This window comes from Podarcis cretensis (genome assembly GCF_951804945.1).
Source record: "Podarcis cretensis genome assembly, chromosome: 16".
Lineage (NCBI taxonomy): Eukaryota > Metazoa > Chordata > Lepidosauria > Squamata > Lacertidae > Podarcis > Podarcis cretensis.
The window spans coordinates 44,907,910-44,922,310 of record NC_137186.1 but is presented as its reverse complement, the minus strand read 5'-3'; the positions used below and the strand labels follow the sequence as shown (position 1 = coordinate 44,922,310).

General features: G+C 44.7%; 1 protein-coding gene across 1 annotated transcript in view; it reads right to left on the bottom strand.

Annotated features, from left to right (window-relative positions):
* Window positions 1-14,401, bottom strand: part of LOC307204637 (uncharacterized protein) — a 42,414-nt gene that overhangs the window by 13,201 nt on the left and 14,812 nt on the right. The window contains exons 5-8 of the mRNA XM_079956239.1: window positions 13,319-13,429; window positions 10,482-10,622; window positions 9,240-9,359; window positions 5,387-5,482 (exon numbers count right to left, since the gene is read on the bottom strand). Coding sequence (XP_079812365.1) covers window positions 5,387-5,482; window positions 9,240-9,359; window positions 10,482-10,622; window positions 13,319-13,429 — 468 coding nt within the window. The remainder of the gene's footprint in view (window positions 1-5,386; window positions 5,483-9,239; window positions 9,360-10,481; window positions 10,623-13,318; window positions 13,430-14,401) is intronic.

The window sequence follows — 14,401 nt, the reverse complement described above, 5'->3', positions numbered from 1 at the left end:
GCCGTAACCCTACAGAGGCAAATAGTGGATTACTACTTGAGGCCCTACATGATGACAGCTAGGAGAAGTAAATATTTGGAGATGGAAGCCTGGTTTGGCCTGGAAGATGAAAGATCACCCTATGTGGAGATCAAATGACCTTTGGAATATAAATCCGAGCCAGGTGGAGATTGGAAGATTGGAGCTTTGGGGGCCTTTGGATTTGAAAAGAGTGTGAAACAAGATTTGGAATACTTTATAGGCCCTACTTTTAACTATGGAAGTTTGGCAGGAAGTAATATGATGACTGTTGGATTGGGGCTTCCCCAAGATCTGATTTTCAACATTAAAGACTATCAAAAAGACTGGCACAGGGGACAGGAGAGAGACTTAAGAGCCTCGGATTTAAGATCTCCGGGCTGATGGTTTTCCGAGATTAATGGAACTATTGAAGGGCCGAAACTGGGGAGGGGATTTGGTGAAAGAAAATTGGGAATCTAAAGTATATATAATATAAATTTGTTTTTTTTTAATGAGAGATGGGAAAATCGCGGAATTGAATTTTTTCTTTGACCTTAGGGGAAATGTCTTAAGAATAAGTACAGATATATAAGTTTTAATGATAAATAAGATTAAACAAAGTTAAAGTGGATGATAACTTGGTGAAGGAAAGAATGGAAAATTACAGTATATTAAGATAAGATATGAGGATAAAATTAAGATCAAGGATGTGTTGAAATATTTATATGAATTAAAATATAAAGAGGGGAAGTATAGTATGTTAAGATAAACTATTAGGATAAAAACAAGGTTGGAAGGATTTGCTAGAATATCTAACAGAATTAGAATACAAAAATGGGAGGCATGAGGAAGTCAAGGAAATAAGTGATTGCAACTAAGCGAGTTAAAGGTTTGATTTGCTTTTTTACTTTTTTTTCTTTTTACCTTTGTTTTTTATCTTTCGTTTTTCTGTATTTTGATATATGTATTGTTTTTTTTCTTATTTTCTTTTTTGACTGTATTTTTTCTTATTTTTTTGTAACCTTTAAAATCTTAATAAAAATTTATTAAAAAAAAAATAACGGCATGATTAATGGGCGAGTTGGATAGAAGGGAGGCTTGTGCCATAAGCACTCCTATTTCCAGAAACAATGAGGAACGCCATATGCAAACTTGTGTTGATACGACTGCATTTAAAGCTGCAAAGCGTTGTTGGTTCTGCAATAAGCAGGGACATTTTGCAAAGGACTGCAGATCCAAAAGAAAGCAAAGTACTCCCAAGTCTGTTTCTGTTCGTCAGTCACAGTCATCAGCCCAGCAGCCGACATTGTACCGTAAAGACAGAAACGAGCCGCGAGCTTTTCATGCTCGGACTACAGATCGTAAAAGAATTAAAGGTGCCAAGTGGAAGTCTTTTATTGTGGACTCAGGAGCATCTCAGCACATTTGCAACAATCGAAGCTTGTTTATTTCTTTCGAAGAGGATATTGGTAATGTACATTTAGCCAATTCACAAGTCTTGCAGTCGCTTGGCAGGGGTACTATTAAACTTGACTCTTTAAACATTACGATAGCGAACTGCATTTACTGCCCGTCAGTGGACAATTTATTGTCAGTAAGAAGTTTTGCTCATCAAGGCATAACTGTGCGTTTCTTAAAGTCAATGTGTGAGTTTTTCAATGGGAACAAACGTCTATTGTATGCCCGGGACTCTGATTATATAGACTGTATTTTCACACCTACTCCCAATCGCCTATAAATTGCAGAGCAGCACAGTCAAGCCAGGGGTTGAGGAGTGTAAGGCCACATTCCGGGTGTGTCCATGAAGCACACAGAATTCTGGGACACCTGAATTTTGCTGATGTAATTAAGACAAAGAATATTGTTAATGGTCTAAACTTAAAACCATGTAAATTCTTTATGCAATGTCTATCCTGTTGCAAGAATAAGATTAAGGTTGCACGCAAGGGTAGGTGCTCAGATAGGAAAATAACTGAGCCATTTGAGCATGTACATTGTGATTTAGTTGGGCCACTCCCACCATCATTAGGAGGTTCTAAGTACTGGCTTACCCTGATAGACCAGTATAGTAGATATTGTTGGACTTATGCAATAGCTGAGAAGTCCCAAGCATTTGAGAAGTACAGAGCTTTTTGCAACTGGGTAAAAATGCATTTTAACAAACCAATTAAGTTTCTGTTTTCTGACCGGGGCGGGGAATTTTTTTCTGAGGCACAGGGGCCTACTCACGAGTTATCTTGCCCCCGAAGTCCCTGGCAAAATGGGCTTGTTGAAGTTGTGCAGCATGACCTGCAGGCAGGGGTTAAAACTTATCTGTACGATACTAATCTGCCCAAAGTCTTTTGGGCTGAAGCGCTCAATGCCTTTTGTTACGTTAGAAATCGCAGTTATCATTCTGGTTTAGATGTCACCCCCTATGAGAAGCTGTTTAAAAAACGCCCTAATCTGAAATACCTACGCATTTGGGATTCAGATGTAATTATGCATTATCCCGCTAAGCAGAAATTGGGTGAGTGTAGTGTTCTGAGAAAATTAATGGGCTACCAGAGGGGGGCGTACAGAATTTACATACCAGCAACTGGCAAATTTCATATTACCAGAAGCATGATACAAACTGTAAATTGGAATGGCGTTGCTGTTTTCCAAGATACTAACGGTATAAATGATACTGAGGAAGAAGAGGAAGAAGCAGCAGCAGGAAATGGTCTTCTGAATTAATGGAACAAGACAAAAAGCCTGTTAAATCTGATAATTTGTTTGATGATTTAAAGTCACAGGCACCCGAGGGGAGGTTAGATTCTCTTGAGTTTTCTGACCGTGATCTTAGCCTACAGGCACCTCTTCAGTCTGACAATGATGATTTACAACCTGAAACTAGTAGTTTACTTAGTCCCATGAAGTCTGAGGAGTCTGACTCTCCTTCCGGACTGAGACGTTCAGACAGAAAGAGACAGAAGCCACAATGTTTTGCAGATGAACTTTTAAATACTGTGTATGCCAATAAAGCGGTTTTTGAGCCAAAAAGCTACAATGATGTTCAGAATTTACCTAAGCACCAAGTAAATTGGTATAAAGCTATCAACTCTGAGATAGCTTCTTTAAAAGAGCATAACACCTGGTCTCTTGTACCACAAACCCCAGATATGAGACTTATTGATTCAAAATGGGTTTAAGAAAATGCAAATGGGAAGGAAACGCCCATGGTATGTGGTTTCACCTTTACAGGTGAAGATAAGCCATTTCCTAACAAAACTTTGTATCGTTCTGCTATAGGCAAGCTAAATTTCATTCAAAGAATCTCAAGACCAGATATAACTTATGCTTTTCACTTTCTGGCAAAATTTGTGGAAAAGCCCACTACGCAATGTTTCCCTGCTCTTAAGAGAGTGGTAATGTACCTTAAACATACCAAACATTATAGGTTGCAGTTTACATCATGTATTGACAAAGGTTTTGAAATTTTCTGCGATGCATCTCATGCAGTGGAACAAAATAATTGCAGGGGTGTGTCTGGTATGGTGTTTTGTTATAAAGGTTGTCCATTTGAATGGAAGTCCCAGACACAAACCATTATTTGTCTCTCCACAACAGAGAGTGAATTATGTGCATGCGTTCAGGCCACTCGTGATGTGGAATGGTATCTGCAAGTATTTGCAGACCTACAGATGAAAGTAACACTACTAGTAAGAGTTTACCTTGATTCCCAGAGTGGACTCGCTATCCTGTTTTCAGAGACCAATACGCAGCGCACTAGAGTCTTAAGGTTACGTTTACAGTTAGTAAAGAAACTAATTGCTGATGAAATGATTGTATTTCAATATGTTCCAGGTGACAATCAAATTGCAGACATTTTTACTAAAGCACTTCCAAAGGTTACACATGAAAGACATATACAAAATATGTTTATGTTTTTGTTCCACAATGATGAACCGCAGGGGAAATGTTGAATGGTTTCTTTAAATGTAAAGGTTCATCATTGTTCCACCAGTTGTGTATGTCTTTAAGGGGCCAGAGCAAAATAACGAGACCCAGCTTTACAGCTGTGAAACATAGCAGGTGCTGAGTTGTATTGATTAAACTGTGTCAGCATTTGGGTATAGTATATAAGGAGCAGCACCTAGCTTTCCCATTACCCTGGGGGATGGGTTGGTGGTTGGGTCTGGTTTGTTGTTGGTGTATTTAGTGTATAAGGAGTTTTTGTTTTTGTTATTAAAATCTTGTTTAAGTTATTTTTGAGTCCCTTTTTATGCATTGTCTCCCCAGCAAGCTCTCTGCAGTGCTACTATACTGCAAAAAGCTAACACTGGCACCTCTCAGGTGGGCACTATTGCCATTATAAGAGAACAAGGGTGGTGAGTTTATGGTGAGTCCTGGCACCTCTTTTTCTAGAAAAATAGCACTGGCTGGCACCTTCCCCTGGAATGGCCATGCCATACAGCTTTCATCTAGTTCACACCTGAACTTTCCAACGCAATACGATTTGAAATTGCAGCGTTAAGCCTTGGTCACTCACATCAAAGTCCAAATGCTCGGAGACATATTTCAGGAGTACGTTGGTGGTCTTGACTGCTCTTTGCCTCTCACTAATTTTTGTGGAGTCAATCCAGCCATTTGTGTGCTGCGGGAGAGAAATCATCGTCATCACATGGAAGGACAATCCTTAATCCAGGTTTGCAAATTCACAAAGCTTCATAGAGGGGACAAATTGCAAAAGGGGGTTGTTTTGTAAAGGAGAAAGTTTGCTGCAATTTGTTTATTATTATTATTATTATTATTATTATTATTATTATTATTAATACCCCACCTTTTTCCCAGACAGGGACTCGAGGCAGCTTAGTAGAATTAGATATTAATTGGCTCTTGGGTTGCTTTTGTTTTATTATGCATTTTCTGTTCTGATTTTGTATTTTTATGTTGTGAACCGCCCTGCGACCTGTCATTGGTGTGTTTGTGTGTGTGATAATTACAACAATACAACATACACCTCACCACAGCCATAGCAATGGAATGCAGGAAGCATCCTTAGACCAAGCCCAGCCATTGATCCACAGGTAATGAGGGCTGGCAGTTGGCCCTTTGGCCTTTCAGACAGAGAGCCTTTTCCCAGCCCCACTGGAGATGCTGAGGACTGAACCTGGGACCTTGGGCATGCAAGACAGATGCTCTGCCCCGAGCCACGGCCCTTCCCCATATGCCATCAGCAGAGGACATATCTTGTGTGCCTTGCACAAGCATTGCTAGCAGAACAGAGGCCCACTTGACCATCAGCACCCACAACCAGCGAGTTGACCACAGATGCCCCCCGTGCAATCATTTCAAGAGGGTCTGTCCTCTGGCATGGGAGCTGCTGCTTCCCCCTGCTCTGACACCTTGGGGACTCCCTTACCACTAATATCTTCTGCAGCGTCTCCAGAGAGGGGGCCTCCGACAGCAAGCTGGTGAGCATGTTGAGCCAGATGTCGATCGTCTCTTGATAACAGTCCTGGAAGGAGAGAAGCAAAAGCAGTTAGAAGCTGAAGACCCCCATGGAAATCCCATATGCTCTGGAGCCTTCTATTTTTTTTTTTTTAATAATATTTATTAAAGATTTTCAAATATAACAAAAGAAAGAAAAACATCCAAATTTAAGGCCTTATTTTCAATATCATCTTTCCAGGACTTCCCCCTCCCCGCCCCCTCTTGTATTCCAATTCTTTCAAATAGATTCAACAAATTCTTACCCCAAATTTTAAAATTATTATCATTAACCCAATTTAAAAAATATTTCCCCATCCCCTAAAATCGACCTGTTCCCTTCCACGAGTTCCCCTCTTTAATATAAGGTACAGATTAACATAAAAGAATTTAAAAAAGAATAAAATATAATTTAACACCCTTTGGATTCCAAATTTCCCTCCCCCCTTTCCCGGTTGCGTTCCCAATGTCCATCAAATCCACTGTCTCCTGGAGCTCCCACATCTGAACCATAATCTAAGCCATAATCCTTCATCAGTCCACTTTGCCGTCTTTTTAGTAATCTTTACCGTCTTTTAATCATCTTTAATTTCAAATGTCCAATCTTAGAAAGGATCTATCTTCCAACTTTGTCCAGTTCTTGTTTTTCTTGTTGTTCTTGTTGTTCTCTCTTCTCTTTTTTTTTTTTCTTTTCCCCCCCTGCTCTCCTGCACAAATGTTCTAATTCCAAAAAGCTTGTAATTCCTCTACAGAGGCTTTGTTATTCAGGAACAAAACATTACGTCAAGTCCCTTCCATTCTTCAATAGATAAATCTATTGTCTCCTTTAGTGTGTAGACCTCTGTAGACAAAATAGTGTTCCATTTCTGCAGTTTCCCAGGAGATAAAATGTCCGATTCAAATTCCATGCCAACGATACTTGTAATAACCCACAGCTCCTCTAGAGGGATTATAGTAACTCAGTTTCATTCCCGATCTCACCCACCAGTCAAAGTAACTTATTATTCCTTTTTTTAAACAGTTTATATCCAATTTATAACAAATGTAACCAGCAAAGTCCTCGTAACAAAGTTCTCTTTTTGTTCTTCAGTTTTGGCAGCTCCTTTGACAGCTGTCAAAACCTCTATTTCTCCTCTCCAGGCGCTCTCACGGATCGCTCCCGGGGTTTCCGGGGGGGTTTGTATTTTAATTCACATTCCACTTTTCTCCTCCAGCCCAGCTTATAGTTTTCCATCGCGAAATTAATAACTTTATCAAAAAGAAAAGGTTGCGCTCGATCTTAGTTATCAGGTCCTTTGCTTTAGCTCCTCTACAACAGGGGGGAGGTTGACTTCCTTTTTATACCTCCCCCGCTCGCTCCGAATTTAAGAAAAAATTTATTCCCCTTTTTAATCCAAGTTCCAATTACTCACGGGTTGTTCTTTTAAGTCCAGATTTTCAATGGAAGAAGTCAGCGCTCTCCGCCAAATGGCATGCGGCTTCACTCGGCAGGGGAAGCGGAGGACTCACAGCACCACCACCCCCCGTCACCCGCTCCACAGCCTTTAAAAAGGCTCCTTCGCGTGGTCGGGGGGGCGCAAACGGTGCCAGCCGAGTCACCATGCCCATGGGTTTCAGCGCCCATGGTTTTTGAGGGTCCCCGCGTCGCCGGCGCGGTAGAACCCAGCCCCTGCCGAGCAGACTCCCTCCGGAGCTCGGAGGGAGTCCGCCATTCGGCGATGGCGCCAACCCGGAAGTCCGCTCTGGAGCCTTCTAGTCCAAATTCGTAACAAAGCTTATGCAGGGGTTCAAGCAAGGCACACAAAGAGTCATAAACATCAAACGTTTCTTGATGTATGTAAGGTTACAGGTCATGCGATATAAAGATACAGGACTCCACACTGGGCTCAACTTCCTTGGGGTGTTCCAAGGCAGAGGGCCTTCTTGGTGGTGGGGCCCACCCCGTGGAACACCCTCCTATCAGATGTCAGAGAGATACATCATTATACTTCCATCTGAAGACATCGGAAGGCAGCCCTGCATAGGGAAGTTTTAAATATTTGATGTCTGGCTGTGTTTTAATTTGTCGGAAGCCACCCAGAGTGGCTAGAGTAACCCAGTCAGATGGGCAGCATATAAACAAACAAGCAAACAAATAAAATTAAATGTAGAGTAGGAGGGAGGCATGAGAGTCACAAAATGCAGGCATGCAGGAATCATTCGTGGATGCATTCTAGCCAAAGGTGAAATGCAATAAATATGGAAACAGGATTAAAATCAAAAATATACACCCCAAGTCTCTGGCTGTTACATCATTGTGATGGGTCAAGTGTCTCGGGCAGCATTCTTTGCAGCTTACACGGCTCAGACTCTTTGCCCTCAAATCCTTTAACCTGGCAACCCCATTTTCCTCCAGAAGCAGAAGGTCCAGTCACCTGGCTCTGTGTTGCCGGCACGGAGCTCCCAGCTTTGACCTTCGTAACCTGCAATGATGGCAATTGGAAGACCTTCCTGATGGTTTTTTGTAGCAGCTGAGACCGGAGCAGGGGGTCCATGCATGGTCTCAAGGCACTGAAAAGAGAAAGAAGGGGAGAGGAAAGGATCAGCACCCACCAGTCCATAAACCTGGTGAAGAAATATGTACTGTGTCTGGCCGTACTTACGTCATGCGAATGATCGTTTCCATTGCGGAGTGTAAGATGGTGAGTGATGCCATTGGCTCCTCTTTGATGACCTCCTGTGGTGGGGAAGCACACAGCATGTCAGGGAACTGGAGGCGCCATCCCTGCCACCACACCAAGCCCTGAGTTGTGCTCTCTATCCAGCCCACTTGACAACTTCTTTGCAATTGGCAAGTGGGTCCTCCTAGGGGAGGAGAGTGGGCTTCCTGGATCTGGGAATAAGATCCCTTTTTCTCCTGGGCAGAGCTCTACCGCTTAAGAACAGCATAAGATCAGCCTTCTGGACCAGGCCAAGGGCCCATCTAGTCCAGCATCCTCACAGCATTCTCACAGTGGCCAACCAGACGTCTGTGAGAAACCAGGGAGCAGACCATGAGCCCAAGAGCCCTCTCCCCGCCTGTGGCTTCCAGCAACTATATTCAGAAACATTGCTTCCTTCCTCTGTGGAGGTAGAACATAGCAATCATGGCTGGGAGCCATCGACAGCCCTCTCCTCCTGGGAGAACCTAGCCTCTTTTACTTAGGCACTGGTGACATCCTGCTGAGGTTGCCACAATGTAGGGCTGCCTTTCAAGTGGGTTTGGAAACTTGAGTTGGAGCAGAACGTGACCACCCAGAAATGGTTTGGGGCCAGATGATCAGAACATGCAACCCAGAGCTAGACCTAAGGTAAAGGTAAAGGTACCCCTGCCCATACGGGCCAGTCTTGACAGACTCTGGGGTTGTGCGCCCATCTCACTTAAGAGGCCAGGGGCCAGCGCTGTCCGAAGACACTTCCGGGTCACGTGGCCAGCGTGACATCGCTGCTCTGGCGAGCCAGAGCCGCACACGGAAACGCCGTTTACCTTCCCGCTGGTAAGCGGTCCCTATTTATCTACTTGCACCCGGAGGTGCTTTCGAACTGCTAGGTTGGCAGGCGCTGGGACCGAGCAGCGGGAGCGCACCCCGCCGCAGGGATTCGAACCGCCGACCTTTTGATCGGCAAGTCCTAGGCGCTGAGGCTTTAACCCACAGCGCCACCTGCGTCCCTATAGAGCTAGACCTACACAGCTATTTTTAAGAAAAAACGCTCTGAAAAGAAACCCCAGGAGATTCCCCCCTTTTTTTTTTTTTCTTTTTACTCACTGTGATGCAGAAGGTGAGCTCGTCTTTGTGGGGGAAGGTGACATATCCCACATTCGATTGCACAAGCGCCTTGGTTGTTAGAGTTGCTGCCTTCATAAAGCTCTTCTTCAAAGCCTCATTCTGAAAGGAGAAGGGATTTTATAAAATTGAGTTTGAATCAAAATCACAAGGAAACATAAAGCCACACTGACCTAATCCTAATTCTAATCCTTACCCTAACACTAACCCAATCCAAAAACAAAAAATTCTTTCCAGTAGCACCTTAAAGACCAACTAAGTTAGTTCTAGGTATGAGCTTTCATGTGCATGCACACTTCTTCAGATACCAGTCCAAAAATTAACCCTAACCCAGAAGTGGTCTTGTTAGATAGTTAAATTCATGTTAAATTGCTGTTTTAGGGTTTCTTTAAAAAAAGTCTGGAACAGATTAATCCATTTTGCATTACTTTCTATGGGAAAGCATGCCTTGGTTTGGAACGCTTTGGTTTCAGAATGGATTAAGTTTGAGAACCAAGGTTCCACTGTAATGCCCCATCTGGTCCTAAGTGTGGAGCCAGTATACACCCCAGTCTACAACCCTTCGGTGGATGAAGCCAAAAACCCTGCCCTAGGGCACAGTCTGAAGGCATGTGGTGCAAGGACCTTGATGGAGCTCAGGAGGTCTGCTCAGTGCCTGGATGGTGACCACGGGGGAAATGGTTACACACCTCCTGGAGACGTATGACAGGAGAAAGGCAGAATATACCATATTTTTTCGAGTATAAGACACCCCCTATTTGGGGGGACTCCAAATTAAGAAAATGGGGGAAGGATTGCCCAGAGTTGCTGAGCTTTTCGGGGGTAGGATTACCCACAGTTGTTCAGCTATTTGGGGGAGGGGATTCCAAAAATTGCTCACCCGCTGAACCTATGCTGCCACTCACACATGTCACAAAACCCACCTATTGTCTGTCCCTCGCCGGCAGAAACCGCCAATCGCATTCCCAATTTCCGCAGCGACAGCCAATCAACACCACCCCTTGCCGCAGCCACCAATAACGCACACAATAGCTGTTGACTATCTCCGGCTTGCAGCGGCAACCAAACCCACGTCCCTCCTATGCACTCTCTGTGTATAAGATGACCCTCATTTTTAAACATCATTTTTTAATAATAAAAAAAAAACCTCGTCTTATACATGGAAAAGTATGGTGTAGCTGAGAGAACAAACAACAGGAGTCCGTGTGATAATCAGAGCCATACCTTCCTGCTGTTCTGGAATTGGAAGAGGAGCTCCTCTGTGATGAGGTCTATAAAAAGGGGGAGGTCATCCTGCCGTGCCCCGGATGCCATTTGACCACAGCAAAGGATGACGGTGATACTGGCATTCGTCTCGCTAGTATTCTGGAGGGAAAGGATGGGGAAAGTGAGTTTGGGAACCTTAAGTGCAATTGGAGACAAATCACCATTTAGTTGGGACCTTTTAGCAGCTGGGAAAATATTAGTAGTCAGTAAGTTGTTGTGCGAAAGGTGGAGGGCACAAGGAGAAGGGGACAACAGAGGACGAGATGGCTGGACAGCGTTCTTGAAGCTACCAGCATGAGTTTGACCAAGCTGCGGGAGGCAGTGGAAGACAGGAGTGCCTGGCGTGCTCTGGTCCAGGGGGTCATGAAGAGTCGGACACAACTAAGCGACTAAGCAACAACAACAAGTTGTTGTGCAGACTTACAAATTAGGAAACTCAAACTGCTGGCAAGCCAGGGCTCCCCCACCCTATATATGTGCATCGGGTTCTTCCTGCCTAAATGTAGAGCCTGACATTTGACCCTATTGAATTTCATTTTGTTAGTTTGGGCCCAGTTCTCCAATCTGTTAAGGTTATCTTGAATCCCGATTCTGTCTTCTGTGGCATTGGCTACCCTTCCCAGTTTGGTATCATCTGCAAATTTGATGAGCATCCCCTCAATTCCTTCATCCAAGTCTTTTATTTTAAAAAAATGTGGAACAACAACGGGCCAGGACAGAACCCTGTGACACCCCACTGGTCACTTTCCCCCCAGGATGATGAGGAACCATGAAGGTGTTCTCTTTGGGTTCGGTCAGTCAACCAGGGAGAAAGTGCAGGACAGTGTAGGGTAGACTGACCACTGGTGCTCTTTTCCATGGGAGCTGCTTTTTAAAAATTAAAATGAACCAGGTGGATCTGCTCATCTTCTCCATAGTGAGGGTTGGGAAATTTCCTTGGTCATTTACCAACTCACAGCAAAAATCCAGAGGTACCACACTCCTGGGTTTCATTTCTCTTGGATGGCAGAGCACAAGAGAGTTCAGGGCTGCGTTCAGATGTAACAATAAACCAGAGGGCATCAACATAGGTTGGCCTCTAGCTCCCATCAGCCTCAGCCAGCATGGCCAGAGGTCAGGAGGGATGGGAGTGGCAGTCTGTAGCATCTGAAGGGCACCATTTTGGTTACCTCTGTGATAAACTATGGTTTATTATTGTGTGAATGAGCCTTGGACTCATCGGCTCCTGCTCCCTTCTCCTCTAGCACAGTTGCAAAACGGAGACCGGAAGCTTGAGGGAAGTTAACTGAAAGTGGAAGGAAAAGGATCTGATCTCCTTCCAGCTGGGTTGGAGAATTGGAGAGTCGGGGGCACATGACCCCAAGGCCCCCTCAGGTTATGGAACTGTTAGATCCGCACGCAGTTACTATGCCTTGTGAGATAAGGTGGCGCCCAGTACACTTCTGCTGCGCCGATGGACGTCTGTGCCGATAGAAAACTTGAGCTCCCTTAGCTCTCTTAGCAAAGTCCTCAGCAGAGTTTTGCAGCGGCAGAAACTGTTGCCTTGTGTGTGGATAATAAATCAGACTGAATGCAGGCTTCTTGCTAAACTCCAACAGTCTTTTAATGAGTAGAAAAACATCATAAATCAGCCCGGCGAAAGAGCAGACATCATTTCGCCTCTCAGCCAAAAACGAAAGAAACTCACACACAAAGAAAGATTCCCGTATGTGAACATAACCACGCCTCAGAATGTGAGACGTCACACAGAACTGTTTAACCCTGTAAGTTCTGATTCTCCTCACATGCCTTTGTAATAATTCGCTTAATTGACAAATATATGGAGGTGAACACAGAGAGCGACATTCAACTATGCTTTGCTTCAAGTAGACCTGTCGAAATGAATGGGCCTAACTTAGTCATCTTCATTAAATTCAGTGGGTCTACTCTAGAACATAGTTGAATGGGGCCAGCAGGCACTCCCGTAAGGCAGAAGAACTCTTGCACGAGAGCAAATTTGGCAGGGGATGCAGCTGAAACCTCTCCCCTCTTTCTCTCTGCCTCTCCCAGCCTGCCGCCTGCCTTCTCTCTTGGGTTCTGCTCCCTCCCCTCAGTTGGAGAGGTGTCCCCTCTTCCAAACTCTAAGAGGTTCTTCATTCAAAGCTTTCTGACAGCAGAACACTCTCCCTTGGGAGGTTGTGGACTCTCCTTCGTTGGAGGTTGGATGGCCATCTCTCAGGGATGCTTAAGATTCCTGCATCGGAGGGGGTTGGACTAGATGACCCTTGGGGGTCCCCATTAGCTTCCACTATTGAAGAAATGCCAACCAACCATCTGACAACCAACCTAAAAACAGGGGTCAGTGTACTTTGGGGGGTGACCAATGGTTTCTAACGAATCTGTTTGACTGACTGACTGAGCCAAGGGATCAGATCAGATCTAGGATCTGGAGCCACAGAGACAGGACTGCTGGAGCCCACTTCAGAAGGATGACTGAGACATACCCACAGAGGAAGCTGTCTGGCTTCCATACTGAGAGCAGATCCAATTGCCTTTTTGGAATGGTAAGGATCCCATCCCTTGAAAAAGAGCATGTTTGGAAATGGGGCAGGATTCGTTCTTTTCCAACATGCTTTGGTGTGGATGTAAAGAGCCGCTAAGGATCCAATCCGCCAGGATCTTCGTCTAACCATTGGCCATGCTGTCAGGGGCTGATGGGAGTTCCAATTCAAAACACATGGATGGGGAAGGGGCACCAGGCTGGGGATGGCTGACCTACACTCTTGCTACGCTCCTTCCTCACTTCACACCCTTACCTCAGACGTCTCAGTATTCCTTGCAATGGCTGCGTGGCCGAAGTCCCGCACTGCCATCAGCACCTGTGAAATATGGGTGCTTGAAGCCACACCGATAGCCTCAGAAATTCCCTAGGGAGAATGAGGCACGTCAAACATGTCGTTTTCTTGATTGCAATTAGTGATAATAATAATAATAAATTTTATTTATATCCCACCCTCCCCAGCCAAAGCTGGGCTCAGGGCGGCTAACAACAATAAAATAGTACAACATTCTAAAAACATTTCATTATAAAAATTAAATAAAATCAATTAAAATGAAATTGATGGCAACCATTAAGCTAAGCTGATCATGAGGGATGGAGGATAAATGTGATTCTGTAAGCAGATTCCTGCGAAATGTGGGGAACCAAATTTAAGAATGGAGAAATGAGACACTTAGAGAACCAATTTGAAGAGATCCTTTCATCCCGGATAATAATAGGGGTGGTTTGAAGAACGATATTTCTGTGGATTCTGATGTGAACTGACCAGACCACACCTCCCAGACTCGTGCAGATTGCAACGCAAGGATGCCTTGCATTCCGACATTTTCAAATCTTGTGATACAGTTCTTGGCTTCATTAAACACTCAACTACATTAAAATGCATCATTTATTCCCTGGAAGTATTTGTAATCCACCACTCACCCAAAGGCGCCAGAGCAGGAATATGCACCATCTAAACCAGGGTGCTCCAATTTCTCATACCAAGTGGGCCACAAGAGTAGTTCAGCACAGAACCTGTGGGCCGCACACTGACTTGTCGTGTGGGAGAGGGGAGCAAGGCCAAAATTTGACACACACGCCCCGGCCCGCGTGCTGCCTTCCCAAAGGTAGGCAGGTGAGGCGCTGGGTTTGGGGAAGGAGGCACGAGGCTCTGGCGGGACCTAGAGCCTTCCCACCTTCTTGCCAAAGGTGGGAAAGAGCTAACTGAGGACTCTAGGACCCTGACAGATCACACGTGCCTCCTTCCCCAAGCCCAGCACCTCCTTACCCAGCTTTGGGAAGGCAGTGCAAGGCCTACAGGTGTGTAGGGGTGCCTCCAAGCTTGCTGAGGGCTGCC